The sequence below is a fragment of the Scardinius erythrophthalmus genome (assembly GCF_964197995.2).
Source record: "Scardinius erythrophthalmus genome assembly, chromosome: 25".
Lineage (NCBI taxonomy): Eukaryota > Metazoa > Chordata > Actinopteri > Cypriniformes > Leuciscidae > Scardinius > Scardinius erythrophthalmus.
In genome coordinates, this window is record NC_138245.1 from 702501 (window position 1) to 721798 (window position 19298).

Consider the following 19298-nt stretch of genomic DNA (forward strand, 5'->3'; position numbering starts at 1 on the left):
GTCAGTTTGGTGAAACTCCGCCCCCTACTGGAGCCGAGTGCGATGACGCTGAGCTGCCGGTGCGAGATTTATACAAGCTTTACAAATCTACTTTACAACAGTGCTAGATCTTAGACGTGTGTTCCTGTTGTCCATGCTGGCTTCATAAAGTTTTGAAAAACAACAAAAAAGGACTGTATCCGTCACACTGTTACACCTTGAAACGTGTATTAAACATTATTTCAGTTTTATTTAATAATTTGTTTATTTGTTTTGTAAACATATCATTAATTATTCATTTATAAATATTAAGTAACTTTATAAATTAGAGCTAACCTCACTAATCTAGATCTTAGACAGGCTATTTTATCCATGTTAGGAATCTTGTTTCAGCCACACAATAAAACATTTTAAAAGATAATTGTTTTTTATCTCTCAAGTGCATGTTATAAAGTCAGAATTTCGAGAAATAAACTCTCAATTTTGAATTTATTTCGCAATTGTGGGATAAAAAGTAAGAATTGTGAGATAAAAAGTCGCAATTACCCTTTTTTATTATTTGTATTGTGTGGCAGAAACAAGCCTCCATACAAGTTGGTTTCATAATTTTGAAAAACCTTTATACCATTTTCAAAAAAAACAAACACAGACTGTATCACACCTTTACACCTTGAAACATTGTTTTTTGTTTTATTTAATAATTTGTTTGTTTTGTAAACATATAATTAATTCTTCATTCATAATCTTAAGTAACTTTATTAATATAATCTAACCTTGTTGCCCCGCATGTCAATGTGTTTAACTGAAACATCATGCTCAAGTTGTACAACAGATTAAAAAAGAAAATAATAATAAATAAAACAGAGATTTTAATTAGAGATTATAACTCAATTTTATTTTTTGCATAGTTTCACCATCTAACATTGTAATTCTATCAAAAATAATTCAAAATAACCCTTTCATCCTTTGAAGAAAGAATCTCTTAAAAATAATTAAAACTACAATAAAAATCTGATTAAAGGCCCATTCACCTGATTGTCATTGTTTTGAAAATATTGTTTTCTTTAAGCGAGACATTATTTTCCATGTAGCCTACACAAGTATTTTCTGTTTATGAAGACACAACATTCAGTTTCAGAATAAAAACATGAGAAAGGAAACCATTATTCATACAGGCTGATCAACCACAATTGTAGAATTGCACTATTTAAAAAAATATCATTCAATATTTTTACAGCTGTTGGATAGATATATTAAAATATTAATGTCACTTGAAGCAAGAAAAATTGTAAGTATACATATACATATATATAAAATACATATATTTTTCTTTTACCTTTCACCAAAAACAGCATTAGTCCCACGATTGAACAGAAATATGTTTATTGTCTCTGGAACATTAAAACTATTTCACATTTATTAAAATCAATAAGAAGATTTAAATGAAGTTTTCTCTTTAAATTTCTTTCAAAACAATCCTCTTCCCTTCTTCATGCTCTTCTGTTTCCACTGAGGAAAGCTGTCGAACTCTGCTCTCGACATTCCAAATACGGCCTGGAAATCCTGATCCGAGAGATATTTCTGGAATATGATAGAAAAGAGACAGAAAAAGTGAATGATTTGATCACTAAAAAAATATTAACACTTTTATCAATATACTGATAATATATATATATACAAATATGCATGAGAATGTTACACAAACACACACACTCACTCACTCTCTCTCTCTCTCTCTCACACACACACACACACACACACACACACACACACACTCACACACACTCACACACACACTCTCTCTTTCTTTCTTTCTCACACACACACACACACACACACACACACACACACACACACACACACACACACACACACACACACACTCTATCTTTCTTTCTTTCTCACACACACACACACACACACACACACACACTCTATCTTTCTTTCTTTCTCACACACACACACACACACACACACACACACACACACACACACACTCTATCTTTCTTTCTTTCTCACACACACACACACACACACACACACACACACACACTCACACACACTCACACACACACACACACTCTCTCTTTCTTTCTTTCTCTCACACACACACACACACACACACACACACACACACACACACACACACACACACACACACACACACTCTATCTTTCTTTCTTTCTCACACACACACACACACACACACACACACACACACACACACACACACACACACACTCTCTTTCACACACACACACACACACACACACACACACACACACACACACACACACACATACACTCTCTCTCTCTCTCTCTCTCTCTCTCTCTCTCCCACACACACACACACACAAACAGCTCTAAAGAAAGTAGCAACACACTTTTATTCAAATGTATTCAAATATTTTAGTCAAATGTATCTCTGTTTCCCTGCTTCACTTTGACAGGCATGTGAAGTATTAACAGCGATTTGCATTGAACGACAGTAAGGCGGATGAGTTGCAGCCCGGGTCATGAGTGTGTGTGTGTGTGTGTGTGTCTGTCTGTCTGTCTTTGTGTGCGCGCTCTGGACCAGTTTCAGACGTCGAGCTCCACACACATCATCAGATCACAGATACACTGTCAGTCGAGACACAATCGAGACCATAAACACCAACACCAGCCAGCAACACACACTCGCAAACGGCCTAAATTGGTCACACAACAAGGCATTTGCTTAAATGACTCATGATAGACTTTGTGCAAATCTGACCAACCGCATAGGAAAATCTTCTAAGAAAAAAAATGGAACAAAAATGGAAATGAATGTCCTGGTTGCCTTTTAAGGGAATGCTCTGCGACTGGGTCGTGAAGCATGTGTGTAATCAGTCCAGTAGTGTGACGAGACGGCAGAGGCGCGTGACGTCACCAACCGGGAACTATAAAACATGTCCAAACAATTCAGCGCTAGCATCTGTGTCTATAAAGATCCTGTTTGCGTCTCGAGCTCCTCTGGGACTGGATGCTGTGGTTCAGACGTGGCCGAGGCTAAGCCAAGCCAAGGTGTGGTGAGGGATACGGTCACGATCGAGCACATCATCTCGCATGTGCATCGAATCAATCCTGTCAGTTGTAAACAGATTAAAGCGATGGCAATCCCCATGACAAGGGGGTTTGATCAAAGCATGATGCCTGCATGTAGTGCTGGGCGGTACACCGGTTCATCCCGAATACCGGTGTTTATTTTTGTTATGATGTGAATTTAATAAACCGCAATACCAGCGTATGCCACTTTAACAGCGCTGGGAACGCGGTGCGGTGTTACTGAGACGGTGAAGATGGAGAGGTTAAACTATAATTGATAGCTGTCACATTATATTACAGTGTTTCCCATACATTGGTTCACAATATCAACACTGCCTTTTGGAAAATCTATTTGTGTTTGGCTTTGACATCGCTGAATAAACATGAGCACTGCACGTTTCACAGTCAAAACGCGGCGCGGGTGTTTGTATATGAATGTTTCTGAAGCGAACTGACAGTCTTTAGAAAAGTGTAGATGTTATTTCAGTTGAATCTTTCTTTATATTTTCTGATAAAGCAGCGTTTATGAGCCGTTACCATGGAAACTGCTGGTTCTGCCGCTCCTACAGCGCCTCCTGCTGGAGCTCTTTATAAACACTGCTAACCTACAGAACACAAAACTGTTGTTGTGCGGATGAGCGGCCGGAGCGCGTTAAGGGTTTTCTGTTAGAACGGTGTCGTGTTAGCAGCCCCTAAGTTAATAACTAATGACATTTGCAATGGAAGTGAATCAATCAAAACTAACTTTAGCTGGACAATAACTTTATTCTAGAGCTGCTGTAAAGCCTAAACAATCTCTGTTACTTTCATTCTGTAAAATAATACAGTCCCCCAAGCCGACCCTGTCCTCTCCTTCTTACAGATTACGAACCTCATCACACAAGACTTAATATCTGAAGTCATTTTGCTTCTCAAGTAAATGTCTCTCAATTTAAGAATGTTATGATATTCATACTGTAAAACAAGTCCAAATTACTGAGCAAGAAATGCATTTTTTGCACTAGATTTGGGAGCAGGATTTAGAGAAGGAATCCTCAAATAGTGGACCGTGATCCGCTTCTGGACTGGCTTGATTCCAGCCAGAACACAGACGCCACTGCTTTGGCTCTCGGGACCCAATATCCTCATCTTTAATGGTTATTACGGCTGTTTAGGGTTTTGAAGAAGTACTACTGAAGATGGAAATGTATAACTCTTCCAAAAAACTATTGTCCGGATCTCTGCTGGGAAGGGAATATAGAGACCGGATCTCTTGGAACTTCAGCTGATCACTCCTGATTTAGAGCAAAAGCAGGTTTCTTCAATAGCACCAGCTAGTGCTGCTCGCGTGTCTGTTCGAGCTCCTGAAAACTAAAGCTGTGATGAAGCGTCACGCACCTCTCTATGTGCGGGGTCCACGTCATTAGGCAGCTCCCCAGCCAGTTTGTTCATCAGCACTTTCGGTGGATAATGTGTGATGCTATTCTCTTCACCAGAGGATTCCTGTCAGGGGAAATTCATATTTTATGCAAATCTTTTATGCAAATCATGCAGAAATGGACTGAAAAGTTTGTTATATTCTAGGGTATATAAGATCATACAGAAACAACTTTAGTTGGCAATGTAATCTCTCCTAACTCCTCCTTCAGTTGCTCGTAGGTTTTGCCACCCTAATGCAAGAATAAAAGAGTTAGAGGTTGTTCATCTGCAGAGAATCATTAGTATGCTTGTAAACTCTGTAAATTCAATGGAAATCAAACCTACACTCCATTTGGTAGGGTCCCAGGCAGTGAACCAGCCAGTGAAGGTAGGAGGCTCGAAGCCCTGCTTCACCATCATTATAGGAGTGTCGGGGTCTCGGGATCCAGGGTGAGTCCGCAGGTATTCCTGGCATGTTGTCACAGATTCCCGACGTTCCACATCATTTGCTTCATTTCCAATCCATAGAAATACCTAGAAGAACCAAACGCTGAAGTAAGGACTGCAAGGTTTTAAAAGTGTTTAAAGATCAAGGGCCCTATCACACACCCGGTGCAATGCAATTTTTAAATATAAATAAATGTGACTGGAGTCTAAATTTCAGAGCTGCTGCAAACACATCGCTATCATCAGATGCTTTCTGAACTGCTGATTTCTCTTTTCTGTGTTGTTTATTTTGTTATTGAGTGGATAGTGCGGCACATATTCATCTAAATGTGGGTGGGGTTGGGATGTTCACTAACAGAATATTGCTGCAAAGGTGTTTCAAATTCTTTTTACCCTTAAATGAAGAGAACTTCACCATGATGAGTGTATCAAGGCTTATAGCCACCAAACCTTATTTCATTGCAGATGAAATGTATAGTTTTAGTTTAAACTGTGTTGCTTTACCTGATCCCATGTGTCCAAAAGCATTACGTCATCCTCTCTCAGATCATCCTGTGTGAACTGGGTCACCTCAGTCGCAATATACTGGCCCGTCTTATTGGAGCATTCGAAGAGGCGTGGTTGATGATCGGAAGTAACCATCTGTAATCTTTGAGAAGAAGTGACATCAACAGCCAAGAATAAAGAACTTATTTCCCTTTGAATCTCTTTACACAACACTTTGTTCTGTATACCTTCTTTCGCTTGCGTATGGTCCTTTTCCACCTAAGATTTCCCAAAACTCATTTGGCTCCTGTCCCTCAGCCATGATTTCCTCAGACGAGCCTCGCCCAATGAAGGAGCTCACCTCTTTAGCCATGGCTCTCTCATCACCACTGGAGCCCTGAGAGGTTATCAACAGAGGTTAGTACTGCTCTCCCAATAATGTCCATTATAGGGATGGGATAGTTTGATGCCACCGGATAGTTATAGGAACTCAGTTATAGGAACTACCCCCCAGGATGGTTCTCCAAGAACTAATGGTTCCCCTTGGAACCTTTTCCTGGTTGCATTCGCACCGCCAGTAGGAACTCTGAAGTGACGTAAGACACACTTGTTGTTGTGACTTTTATTTTGACGGCGCTGAGAACGACTGAGCCAGAGCAAACAAACAGTGCTCGCATTCTCCTGTTCATTAGTTTACGAACTGTCCAACAGTCCTGGCTAAATACATCATCAGATAGAACTGTTATACATAGAAAGTAGACAGTATATGAAAAGTTATTAGCGTTTGCCATGTGGTTGAAGTTCAGTGTTGCTGAGCTGTTCGTAGAGTTAATTTCTGGAGTAAATATATAGGCTATAATCTGTTTACAAAGCTTTTTTAATAATGGCGAGTGCTGGTGTTTCACGTGCGTTCGGCCAATCAGAGAACACTAACGTCACTGTAGTTTCTATAGTGCTGGTTTAGACCGACTCTGGAGTAGGAGTAAATTAGTTCCTCCAAAAGGAGTTCCTAGAACTAAAATCGTTCCTAGTTCCTGCGGTGCGAACACACCAAAATCCGGGAACTTCCGCCAATAGTTTTAGGAACTATGAAGGTTCCTCCAGTGCAAAAGCCCATTATGTGAAGAGTAGTGCTGGACTTTGCAACATCTGCTGAGTGTTTTCCCATTAAAATACTATCGGTTATTCAACTTCTGTAGGAAAACTGCGTACTTTGCCATACCACAGGTAGACACCATACTGGCTTTTCAAAAGGAAGACATCATTGGAGTTGAGAGAGCCTGCCAGAGCTGGAACCTCTATTGCTTTTGAATTGGTTGGGTGAGATCCACAGATCTGAAACAGGCGCACAGGGGGCTCCGGCTCTTGGCCACTCTTTCGGGAAGTCCCTCCCTACAATGGAAACAAAGGAACTTTATTTATTAGAAAACAACAGCAATTTCAGGAACCTGGAATTTATTCATGTTCGAATGGATGCCTTTGACCAAATTATTTTGTAAAATATACCAAGTTTTGTCATGAAACTCCAGGCTGACCGGTCCTTTACATGCAATCTGCAAGCAATCACAATATCACTGCATGGCACAAGCTGATTTTCCTCTGCTGATCCTGCAGCCAATGAGATTGCTTGCTCAACATTTAAACAGTCTGGTTCAGTGTTTGCTGTAAGCTGGTCCTACAGGACTATCAGAGTTCCTCTAAACCCCTCCACCTCCCCAGCTCCACCTGCCCAGATCTGTCCTCTAAACCCCTCCACCTCCCCAGCTCCACCTGCCCAGATCTGTCCTCTAAACCCCTCCACCTCCCCAGCTCCACCTCCCTAGATCTGTTCTCTGAACCCTCCACTTCCCCAGCTCCACCTCCCTAGATCTGTCCTCTAAACCCTCCACCTCCCCAGCTTCACCTGCCTAGATCTGTCCTATAAACCCCTCCACCTCCCCAGCTCCACCTGCCCAGATCTGTCCTCTGAACACTCCAACTCCCCAGCTCCACCTGCCCAGATCTGTCCTCTGAACCCTCCACCTCCCCAGCTCCACCTGCCCAGATCTGTCCTCTGAACCCTCCACCTCCCCAGCTCCACCTGCCCAGATCTGTCCTCTGAACCTGCCTAGATCTGTCCTCTGAGCCCTCCACCTCCCCAGCTCCACCTGCCCAGATCTGTCCTCTGAACCCTCCACCTCCCCAGCTCCACCTGCCCAGATCTGTCCTCTGAACCCTCCACCTCCCCAGCTCCACCTGCCCAGATCTGTCCTCTGAACCCTCCACCTCCTCAGCTCCACCTGCCCAGATCTGTCCTCTGAACCCTCCACCTCCCCAGCTCCACCTGCCCAGATCTGTCCTCTGAACCCCTCCACCTCCCCAGCTCCACCTGCCCAGATCTGTCCTCTGAACCCTCCTCCTCCCCAGCTCCACCTGCCCAGATCTGTCCTCTGAACCCTCCACCTCCCCAGCTCCACCTGCCCAGATCTGTCCTCTGAACCCTCCACCTCCCCAGCTCCACCTGCCCAGATCTGTCCTCTGAACCCCTCCACCTCCCCAGCTCCACCTGCCCAGATCTGTCCTCTGAACCCTCCTCCTCCCCAGCTCCACCTGCCCAGATCTGTCCTCTGAACCCTCCACCTCCCCAGCTCCACCTGCCCAGATCTGTCCTCTGAACCCTCCACCTCCCCAGCTCCACCTGCCCAGATCTGTCCTCTGAACCCTCCACCTCCCCAGCTCCACCTGTCCAGATCTGTCCTCTGAACCTTCCACCTCCCCAGCTCCACCTGCCCAGATCTTTCCTCTGAACCCTCCACCTCCCCAGCTCCACCTGCCCAGATCTGTCCTCTGAACCCTCCACCTCCCCAGCTCCACCTGTCCAGATCTGTCCTCTGAACCCTCCACCTCCCCAGCTCCACCTGCCTAGATCGGTCCTCTGAACCCTCCACCTCCCCAGCTCCACCTGCCCAGATCTGTCCTCTGAACCTTCCACCTCCCCAGCTCCACCTGCCCAGATCTGTCCTCTGAACCCTCCACCTCCCCAGCTCCACCTGCCCAGATCTGTCCTCTGAACCCCTCCACCTCCCCAGCTCCACCTGCCCAGATCTGTCCTCTGAACCCTCCTCCTCCCCAGCTCCACCTGCCCAGATCTGTCCTCTGAACACTCCACCTCCCCAGCTCCACCTGCCCAGATCTGTCCTCTGAACCCTCCACCTCCCCAGCTCCACCTGCCCAGATCTGTCCTCTGAACCCTCCACCTCCCCAGCTCCACCTGTCCAGATCTGTCCTCTGAACCCTCCACCTCCCCAGCTCCACCTGCCCAGATCTGTCCTCTGAACCCTCCACCTCCCCAGCTCCACCTGCCCAGATCTGTCCTCTGAACCCTCCACCTCCCCAGCTCCACCTGTCCAGATCTGTCCTCTGAACCCTCCACCTCCCCAGCTCCACCTGCCCAGATCTGTCCTCTGAACCCTCCACCTCCCCAGCTCCACCTGTCCAGATCTGTCCTCTGAACCCTCCACCTCCCCAGCTCCACCTGCCTAGATCGGTCCTCTGAACCCTCCACCTCCTTAGCTCCACCTGCTGAGGTTCTATAGATTAATGTGGCTCCTACTACTTTTAGTTCTGCTATATTGCCAGAAAATGCTTGAGCTTCACATCCTTGTGACTTGACTACATTCGTCTTCCACCATGTATTGATCGTCTCTGGCGGACTGTGAAATATAACACTGGTTACTGGTCGTAACCGTGGGTCTATGAATGGTGGAAGACAGAGTCTCTGGTCACTCGGATTGAGAATGACTAAAGAGACTGACCGTGACGTATTGGGAAGCTGATATAGCTTCTGACATGTCAGCGGTCGAGGTCACGTGTGACTGAATTGATATGAGATTCTCGATGTGATGCGTGAGACGCGACTCCTCCACCATGTATTGACCGTCTCTGGCGGTCTTCCACCATTCATAGAACCACAGTTACGACCAGTAACCAGCGTTCTTGCTTTTAGCAAACGCTTTTATCCACAGAAGATGAACAATATTTGTACCAGATATAGTCCACCAAGACCAAATTCATCAATTACGACCAATTAAGTTCAGATCTATACTCAAAAAGGTTAATTTTATTATGTTAAATCTACTTAAATTTGTAAATGGAAAGGATTTATTTTGTGTCTGTTGTGCTCATAAGTGAACTGTATTGTTGACTACTATTTTGAAAAGTGTTGTGTTCTCACGTAATTCCGTGTAAGAACGAAAGTGAAAGAGTAAACAAGATGGATAAAGTTTGCTACTCAAGTCTCGTGTGTTTTATTGCTGTTTAATAACCCCATGCTTTGTCATGTCATTTATTTAGAAAATTGTCATTTGAGGTCATGTTCCTTTTGTAGTTTTGTTCATGATCTTTGTAGTTCTTTTGTTCTCGCTAATTAGGCTCAGGTGTCTCTTGTTATCTGATTAGTTCTCTGTTATTTAACCATGTGGTTCTTTCTTACCTTTGCGGATTATTGTTTGAATGTTAGATTTAGGGGGCGTTTTCACAACACCGTTTTCAACTAAAAACGTAAAACTTTTTATGCGTTTTGGCCATTCATTTACACGACAATGGCATTTTGGGTGCCTGAAAACGCAAACTTTTGCAAACAGGTTTCAAAATGTCTCTGTGTAAACAACAGAAACGCAAATCTGTGAAGATGACGACGTCATGCATATTACGTGTTCGTGTTTCATCGCCATCTAATGGCCTGGCAGAAGAATACAGCATTTTTAGTCGGTTTAAAACTAAAGTAGGATAACAAGCAAGCAAAAAAAATCATGTTGGTTGGGTTGTGTCGTTGCAATAGAATGAAAAGTTGAACCACTTTCTGCAGCAAATTAATCATTAGTCAACCGGTGAATTTTGCTTATAATATGAATACGGAATGTGACTTTGGAGTATTAATATGGAGCTTATAATATGACATAATGATTTGAATTTGAATTACTGACAAGTGTAATCTAACAATATTTTATACTATGTGGAGTTTTCAATAGTTCTGAATTTGATTTTTTTTAATCGAATATTGAACATTTGAAATTTAACGAATTGAAATGTTTTTATGGCAGAATTTTATAGACATGTATTTTCAAACAGCTGTTTTTTTGTTTTTTTTTTCAGAATTCTTAGACTGCAAATATCTTGTTGGACGATTGGACAATTGGACGATTACAGAGCGGCACTGCAGTAGTTTTCTGCGCAAACGTGGTGGTGGTGGTTTAAGAGAATCCGTGTATCATTCGTTCAGACGTTTTTTTATTTAATATTGAAAGTAGAAAAACTAGAAAACAGCAATAGTGAGCACAGACCTATTATACCATTTAGTGCAATTAATGCTTGAGTTACACCAGATTGAGCAAGTGCTTCACTACCTCAAAGATCACCATTTTTCCCTTGAAAATGGCCATGAAGTGTCGCGGTTCCTTCCCCATGCAGACTCTGACTTGAACCGGCTGGCCACCGTACTGTTGGTCCAGGGTCACGGACTGATACGCACAGGCCGTCATTTCATCCTGAGACGCATGACGGCCCTTCAGGAGAGAACCATAGGGTTACTTTCATCATTCATGTGCAACCAAACCCCAGAACTTTTGATTGCTTTGAGATCAACTCAAAATTTGGTTCAGATGCAGCTGACATAAATGTAAACAAGCCCAAAGTTGATTTTATGACATTTCAAATAGGCTTTCTAATAGTCATCATGTCAACCATGTATAATAACAAAATAAATCAATAAATTGTATCCCTTTTTCTAGGGTTTTCTCAGAAGTGATGTAATATAAGAACCTCCAAAAATGATCAAAGTCTATTTTCTTTTATTTATTTATTTTTGAAAGGTTTTCTATCAAATGAGACCATGTACTTGATGATAACTTTTCTTTTTTCTTTTTTCTTTTTTGCAGAGTTATAAATCATACAATCATACAATCATACAAGTATGCCTCTTAGATGTTAAATCATTAAAACGACTTAAGGGTGTAAAAGGGTTAATAATATAAAACTCTTTCCTCTGTTCTATATGCATAAAGGAAATGTTACTTTACCATCCACATGTAAAGAATGTGGCTTTTCCTGCCATTAACATCATAGCTGTACAGAATTAGATAGCAATCTCCTCCATAGAAGTATCCGTGCGTTTCAGGATTCACCTCCACCATCTCCAAATTCTCAATGCGCCACACCTGAGGATGGAGAAGACTCATGTCTATTTCTATCTCCCATTATCTTGTGTTCTGACTGCAGAATGCTCCTGTTAGCTGATCAGATCTTAGTAATCCTCATTACCTGCTTCTGTCCACTGCCATCATCCACCATACGCTCCTGCGCTGCAACATTGGGCATCACATGCATCCGACTGGCATCAAACTTCTCTTGAGGGACATCAGCTGATTAATGAGAAGAAACAGCAAAGATTAGCGACCTCGTGAAATTAACATCACAGCTGCATGTAGAGCAGTGAACAAAACTGAACAAAAAGTGATCAGTTGACTTAACTTAAAGGAGAACTCCGGTCAATTTTAACATTGAGCTAATTTTTTTGTACATTTGGAGTGCTGTCAGTACAGAGAACAACGACAAAAATCGGTGTTGCCTACACCGTGTTATCCTGTTTTTAAAATTTGCACCCTGTTGACTTCAATGGGGCAAGTTTTAAACCTGCTTTTAGCCTCTTAACATCCTTGATGTGCCACTACAAGTGCCCAGCCATTGTGAGTGATTCCTTCAGAGTGATCACGGGTGAATCTGACTGCAGTAGATGTGAAAGATATGATTAAAAATGATGTAATTCAGCCAGCGCACATACCTGTATTTTCTTCCTGTTTTCGGGCGAAGTCCACAGTAGTCGATTGTCGAGTTCACGCGCCTAGGTTATCACGGATGTTAAGAGGCTAAAAGCAGGTTTAAAACTTGCCCCATTGAAGTCAACAGGGTGCACATTTTAAAAAGAGGATAACACGGTGTAGGCAACACCGATTTTTGTTGTTGTTCTCTGTACTGACAGCACTCCAAATTTACAAAAAAAATGAGCTCAATGTTAAAATTGACCGGAGTTCTCTACAACTTTAACATAGTAGGGTGTCCTGTTACTTTATCCTCTACAGTAAAAGACCTGGGTGTTATATTAGATTGTAACTTGTCTTTTGAAAATCATATTTCATATGTTACAAAAACAGCCTTTTTTCACCTTAGAAATATTGCTAAATTACGTAACATGCTATCTGTTTCTGATGCAGAAAAGCTAGTTCATGCATTCATGACCTCGAGACTAGATTACTGTAATGCTTTATTAGCTGGTTGTCCTGCATCCTCAATAAACAAGCTACAGTCCAAAATGCCGCCGCTAGAGTTCTTACTAGATCAAGAAAGTTTGACCATATAACACCAATTTTATCATCACTACATTGGTTACCTATAAAGTTCCGTATTAATTACAAGGTATTGCTACTGACTTATAAAGCCCTAAACGGCTTAGCTCCAGTTTATTTAACGGATCTTCTATCGCCCTATAATCCATCGCGCTCTTTAAGATCACTAAATTCGAGGCTTCTGGTCATACCTAGGATATCCAGATCCACCAAAGGAGGGAGAGCATTTTCACATTTAGCACCAAAACTCTGGAATAGCCTTCCTGATACTGTTCGTTGCTCAGATTCGCTCTCCCAGTTTAAAACTAGATTAAAGACGCATCTCTTCAGCCAGGCATTCATATAATATTTTAATCTTACAGTTAAATCCGGTCTCTACTTCATAAACGCCAGAGGAGAACTGGCCCCCGACTGAGCCTGGGTTCTCCCAAGGTTTTTTTTTCTCCATTAGGTCACCTAATGGAGTTTTTCGGTTCCTTGCCACTGTTGCCTTTGGCTTGCTCAGTTGGGGATACTTAATTTGATTAATCGATTCAACAGTGCTATTGATCTGCATTACCAAACGTGGATGTTTTACACCAGAAACATACACTGATGTACTATTTTATTTAATACTGTGAAGCTGCTTTGATACAATCTGTATTGTGAAAAGCGCTATATAAATAAAGTTGACTTGACTTGACTTGAGTTCTCCTTTAAAAAAAATGAGGAAACCTGTTGCATTAAAATTATTAAGTAAATAAACTTAAACAGCGAAAAAATTAAGTAATGTGGAATTGTCAAGTTCAAATTTTCGCTTAAACCAAAAACAGATATTGGGGCCATTGGGGTCAGAAAAATAATCTTGTTTTCCCTTTGAATTAAGTACATTTTTTCTGACCTCATTGGCAGACATTTGCTAAAAATGTCACATAATTTTGATAAACCTGTCATTAAACAAGACACAATGCTACATTTCAATATGCCATAATCATTTGTTAACAAACATGTATTCATTACTTCAATGAGCTCATTGTTTCTGCCTTAAATTATTACATTGTTTAAATTAATAATTTTTTAGCTAACTGTGTGATTTGTATATGTATATTTCTGAAATACATAACTTAGCCAGTTTCCTCTGATAATAGATCACTCTAAATTGTAATGTGGACTTCTGTAAAGCTGCTTTGAAACGATGAGTATTGTGAAAAGCACTTTACAAATAAGTGTTAATTGAATTGAAACAACAATAAACAACATTATTAGCAGTGTAACTTTCAACTGAAGTAAACAGATATTCATTAGGACTGACATTAATGGCAATATGTTTCATTTTTTGTTCCCAAAAACTGTCAAAACAGCCTCAATTTTCTATAATGTGTTCCTTATAAAACTGTGTTTTTGAGGTGGAATAACTGACGACATTTAAGTTTGTGAAGCCGTTTGTGTTTCCATTCTCCATTTGAATCTTTGACTCCGTCCTTCCCTGTTTGGATTCTTATCATCTTCTTCCTGTTTGGATTCATATTTCTTGTTTTGTTCACATCATTCCTACATGTATTTTCTGTGTTTGATTGTTCATTTAATAAACTATTGCTCAACATTTCCATATCTGGCTTCCTAATCCAGCTGTCTAGTAAACTAAGGAAGCTTGTTCCCGCTAAGGAAATAAAAAATACAACATTTAATGCGACTTTTTGTTATAAACTTGTAATATATATATTTTTTTTTTCGTGGCAGAAACAAGCTTCCACATTTTGTGATAAACCTGTCATTGTATATTACATATATTTTTTTACAAATATTGTTCATCTTCTGTGGATAAAAGCGTCTGCTAAAAGCAAGAACGCTGGTTACTGGTCGTAACTGTGGTTCTATGAATGGTGGAAGACCGCCAGAGACGGTCAATACATGGTGGAGGAGTCGCGTCTCGCGCATCACATCGAGAATCTCATATCAATTCAGTCACACGTGACCTCGACCTCTGCCATGTCAGAAGCTATATCAGCTTCCCAATACGCCACGGTCGGTCTCTTTAGTCATTCTCAATCTGAGTGACCAGAGACTCGGTCTTCCACCATTCATAGACCCACGGTTACGACCAGTAACCAGTGTTATATTTCACTGTTCCAGTCCGCCAGAGACGATCAATACAAGTCAAGTCACAAGGATGTGAAGCTCAGGCATTTTCTAGCAATATAGCAGAACTAAAAGTAGTAGGAGCCACATTAATCTATAGAACCTTGTGAATGTGCAAGGTGATGCCCATGTAGCTGCTGCACATATCTCTGAGAGAGGTACACCACATAATGCGGCCCTAAAAGTGGCCACTGCCCGAGTCAAATGACACATAACAGATGTAGGCAATATGTGGCCTGTTGAACGATATGCCTCACCAATAGTGACTTTGCTTTGACAAGGGTGCACCTTTTCTTCCGGGCCCAAAGCAGACAAAAAACTGGTCAGTGGTACGCCATGGGGAAGTCTTTGATACGCACTGCCTCAACATATGGATTGGACATAGGGCCGTCTCTTGTATAAACCCCGCCAGCTGAATGCGTTGGTTTGTGAATTTCTGAAATGCTGGGTTCGGCCAAAGTGTAACTTGATTGCCCTCTGGCCCCCCACCTGAGACACTGTGGACACTCACCAACCCTTTTGGCTGATGTTATGGCTGACTGAATGCTGTCTTCATAGAAAGGCTTCTAATATCTGCCTATTCAATAGGTTCGTGAGGTGCTAAACACAGACTGTCCAACACCACCCGTAAATCCTACTGGGTAAACACTACCCGTAGGATTTAGCCATACAGCTCCTTTGAGAAAAGCCACTAGCCTATTGGCACCAATTGAAACCTGCTCCACAGGATCCCGATAAGCAGACAGGGCAGCCACAAACACTTTAAGTGTGCCTTACTGCCGCTGAACACTGAGAGAGCATCCTCTCAACCCCAGGGCCCAGATCCTTCCGTGGTGGCAGGGGGTGAGGAGGCCCCGTTGTTAGAGTTGATAAGAGCCTGAACCAAGGCATTGCTGGCCAACAAGGAGCCACTAGAATGAGCCTGTGATGCTTCTCCTGCACTCGGACCAAAGGAGTGGAATTGGGGGAAAGGCATTGAGGAGAAGCGCTGGCCATTCGTGGGCTCAATGAACCCTCCTCCTCCTGTGCTGAAAACCATAGCGGACAATGAGTCGTTGTCCTGCTGACGAAAAGGTCCACGGCCGCTATTCCGTAGCTCCTCGAAATTGACTGAACAACTTCCTTGTGCAGACACGATTCCCCTGGTCTCGGCTCTGAACGGGAAAGTACGTCTGCTACACTGTTGCAGCGACCGGGGATGTGAGTTGAGCTGGCAACCATATCACCCTGTAGCCCAAGACTGGTCTCCCACTGAAGCTAGGCAGGGTTGAGCCTGGTCAGTACCTGGATGGGAGACTCCTGGGAAAACTAGTTTCTGCTGTAAGAGTTGTTAGTGAGGCCAGCAGGGGGCGCTCACCCTGTGGTCTGTGTGGGTAGTAATGGGGACACTATACTGTTAAAGAGCACTGTCCTTTGGATGAGACGTTAAACCAAGGTCCTGACTCTGTGGTCACAAAAAAATCCCAGGATGTCTTTCGAAATGAGTAGGGGTGTAAATTTGCCCAGTGGCCTCTGTCCATCCTAATCATCCCCATATATATATATATATTTATATACTAATTGGCTTCATCACTCTGTCTCCTCTCCACCAGTAAGCTGGTGTGTGTGTGTTCTGGCTCAATATGGCTGTCGTCGCATCATCCAAGCGGGTGCTGCACATTGGTGGTGGTTGAGGAGATTCCCCCTTTCATGTAAAGTGCTTTGAGTTCAGAGAAAAGCGCTATATAAATGTAATTGTTACGTCCTGTGGACGTATTTTTGAATTGTGCGCTCTTGGGAGAGTGATGTCACCTATTGGGCAAGTTATGCATTGCATGTTTTCTTCTCTTGCTCTCGCTCTTTCTGTCTCTCCCTGTTATAGATCGCTAATTGGATTCCAGCTGATGTTCATCATTCATCAGTACTGAGTGAACACTACAGAGATCCAAGGTGTATAAGACTGCAAAGAAACAATGCTGTAGTGCTGACGGCTACGCGCTCACTCTTTGTCCTGATCCAGACTGGTTTTCTTTTATATATTTCAGTGTGACCGAGTGCGGTCTTTATTACCTCTTAACTTTGTGAATGAATTTCTCAATTACAAACTATGAGAGATAAATAATAATAAAATAAGTTATTTGTTTAATTTTGTGTTTGTGCTTTTCTGGATCAGGGGATTGATGTGACCGTCAGACTTTTTTATTTACATTTTGTTACGACTTCTTTTAACCCCTAGACTAATAGTGAGGTTCGTAACAGTAATGAATTATTATTATTATTAGTTGCTCTGACTGAAATAAAGTTCTTGTCAACTGGAGACAGGGCAGGGACCTGGTTCCCCCTTGGTGATTGGTTAAAAATACCACTGTGGTGGTGTCCGTCCTTACCAGAATGTGTCTCCCTGATAGTTCCTGCTTGAAATGTCTCAGGGTGAAAAATACTGCCCCAAGTTCCAGTAGATTGATATGAACAGCCCTTAACTGTGGGTCCCAACTGCCCCGAATACCTTGGTGCTGCCAGAGTCCTCCCCACCCACTGAGGGAGGCATCCGTGGTCCTGTGAGGCTGCACAACTGGTCGTGACCCGAACCAGCGTGTGTCGATTGTAAACCGGTGCCAAACGTTTGGCTATCAACCAGCGTTGGAATGGACGAAGATACAACAGGCTTAGCTGAATGACTGATGACGCCGCTGTGAGAAGAACTGCCAGTCTTAGGAAGCTGATAAAGGGCAGCTTACTGAAACTTTAACAAGGTTGTCCACAACACCTGCCTTCTGCCTTCCGTGAGGGTGGCTCTCATTTCCCAGGAATCCAATTTCATGCCCAGAAAGCACACTGACTGACTTGGAGTTTTTGGAGATTTTCTGAATATTCACCTGTCGACAGCTTGCTGAGATGACCTGGCGGACAACAGCCAATCGCCCAGATAAAGAAGGATCAGCATGCCCTCTCTTTGAAGTGATTCCAGTGCCACCTGCATGACGCATGTGAAGACCCGGGGAGAAAGAGATAGGCTGAATGGAAGAACCCTGTACTGACACGTCCTGCTCTGAAACGTGAACTGAAGGAACTTTCTGTGGTGCGGTGTGATGGGCACATGAAAATACGTATCCTTCAGGTCCACCAAAGTGAACCACATTCCGGGTTCGATTGCATGACAGACATCTAAAATCCGTAACATCGGAAAGGAAGATGCTTGAGACTCTTGTTTAAGCGTCTGAGGTCCAGGATGGGCCTTAAGCTTCCATCTTTCTTTGGACGAGAACATATGTTGAATGAAATCCCCCGGGATGGATGTGGGGGTCTACTAATTCTATTGCACCCTTGTCCAACAAGTTTTGGATCTCTGTTGAAAGAGCCAGAATCTGATGAGGATCCCGAACCACTGTTGGATGAACCTGGGTGCTTACTGAGGGTCTGTGACGAAAATGAAGACAATATCCCTTCTCGAGTGTGTCGAGAAGCCACTTGTTGTTTGCAATGCCTCTCCAGTGATGTAACTGAGAGGTTGAAAACAGTCCCGTCACAGACCCTGAACCCCTAGCGATGGCAGGGAACATTTCCGTTATCCTTGGGGGGGAGCCAGTGAGTAGGGTTAGGACTACAGAGAAGCATCAGGAAGTTCCAATGCAGTATTATCTGGTGCTGCTGTAGACAGGGTCAAATGAAGACAGAAGACGAGTCATTGAATTTCCAACACGAGTCAATCCTGACACAGTGTTATACACACGAACCAATAAATCATCAGTATGCCTGCATTCCGGGTTGGGGCAGCGTAACTGCTGCTTGAGGGCCTCATCTGGAGATTCCACCAAATAAGAGATACATGGCTCTACAGGAGACATGTTACCAAGCCCCATCTTCTGGGCTTCAACCATTGCGGCTAAAGTGTGTGCTACGCGATCCGGTCTGGAAGAAGGGGCAGAGTAAAATGCTAAGAAAACAACATCAGTAAAGTCAGGACAACTAGGTATCATAAAAACCTCTGGTCAGACAACCGGACGACGCAAGAGGTTTGAAGGCCCCAGTGATGGAGAAGGTAGGTCCAGCAGAAGTCTCCTCCAAGGGTGTATAATGGACCTGCTCATTAGCGACTAATGAATCTGAGGCTGTCAGAGATGTGTTCAGTTCATCCCTAGAACATTCACCTGCTGGTTCGAACCTGGTCAAAAAGGGGTTAAGCACAGATGTTCTCACTTCCGTACTTGTGCTCTGAGTAGCAGAAGGAAACGACTTCACCAACAAAGCCTGAATGCCCTGCACATCACCCTGCACAGCTACCTGGTGGGATAGTGTTGCATCCGGGGTTTGCTTCTTCCTTGGAGGCCCTTCAGTTTTACTAGCTGAGTGCTTGCTATGAGTCTGAACCTCGATTTTGACTGGTGCCAAAAAAATCTTGAACTTCAGGTTCAAATTTTGGCAACCTTTGTAGCCTAACCTCCAAAG

The 19298-nt window shown here is 43.0% G+C and overlaps 2 protein-coding genes across 2 annotated transcripts in view; both read right to left on the reverse strand.

Moving 5' to 3' along the window:
- tegt (testis enhanced gene transcript (BAX inhibitor 1)) overlaps window positions 1–41 on the reverse strand; it is a 28134-nt gene extending 28093 nt beyond the window's left edge. The window contains exon 1 of the mRNA XM_081357733.1: window positions 1–41. This exon is cut by the window's left edge and continues 143 nt beyond it. The gene's annotated coding sequence lies outside the window, so the exon portion shown is untranslated.
- Window positions 42–1446: 1405 nt separating this feature from the next.
- The window catches only part of avil (advillin), a gene marked incomplete at both ends in the record, with an annotated part of 60984 nt that continues 43132 nt past the window's right edge, over window positions 1447–19298 (reverse strand). The window contains 10 exons of the mRNA XM_081357905.1: window positions 1447–1560; window positions 4423–4527; window positions 4626–4694; window positions 4789–4977; window positions 5395–5539; window positions 5625–5773; window positions 6589–6768; window positions 10761–10919; window positions 11433–11570; window positions 11674–11774. Coding sequence (XP_081214031.1) covers window positions 1447–1560; window positions 4423–4527; window positions 4626–4694; window positions 4789–4977; window positions 5395–5539; window positions 5625–5773; window positions 6589–6768; window positions 10761–10919; window positions 11433–11570; window positions 11674–11774 — 1349 coding nt within the window. The remainder of the gene's footprint in view (window positions 1561–4422; window positions 4528–4625; window positions 4695–4788; window positions 4978–5394; window positions 5540–5624; window positions 5774–6588; window positions 6769–10760; window positions 10920–11432; window positions 11571–11673; window positions 11775–19298) is intronic.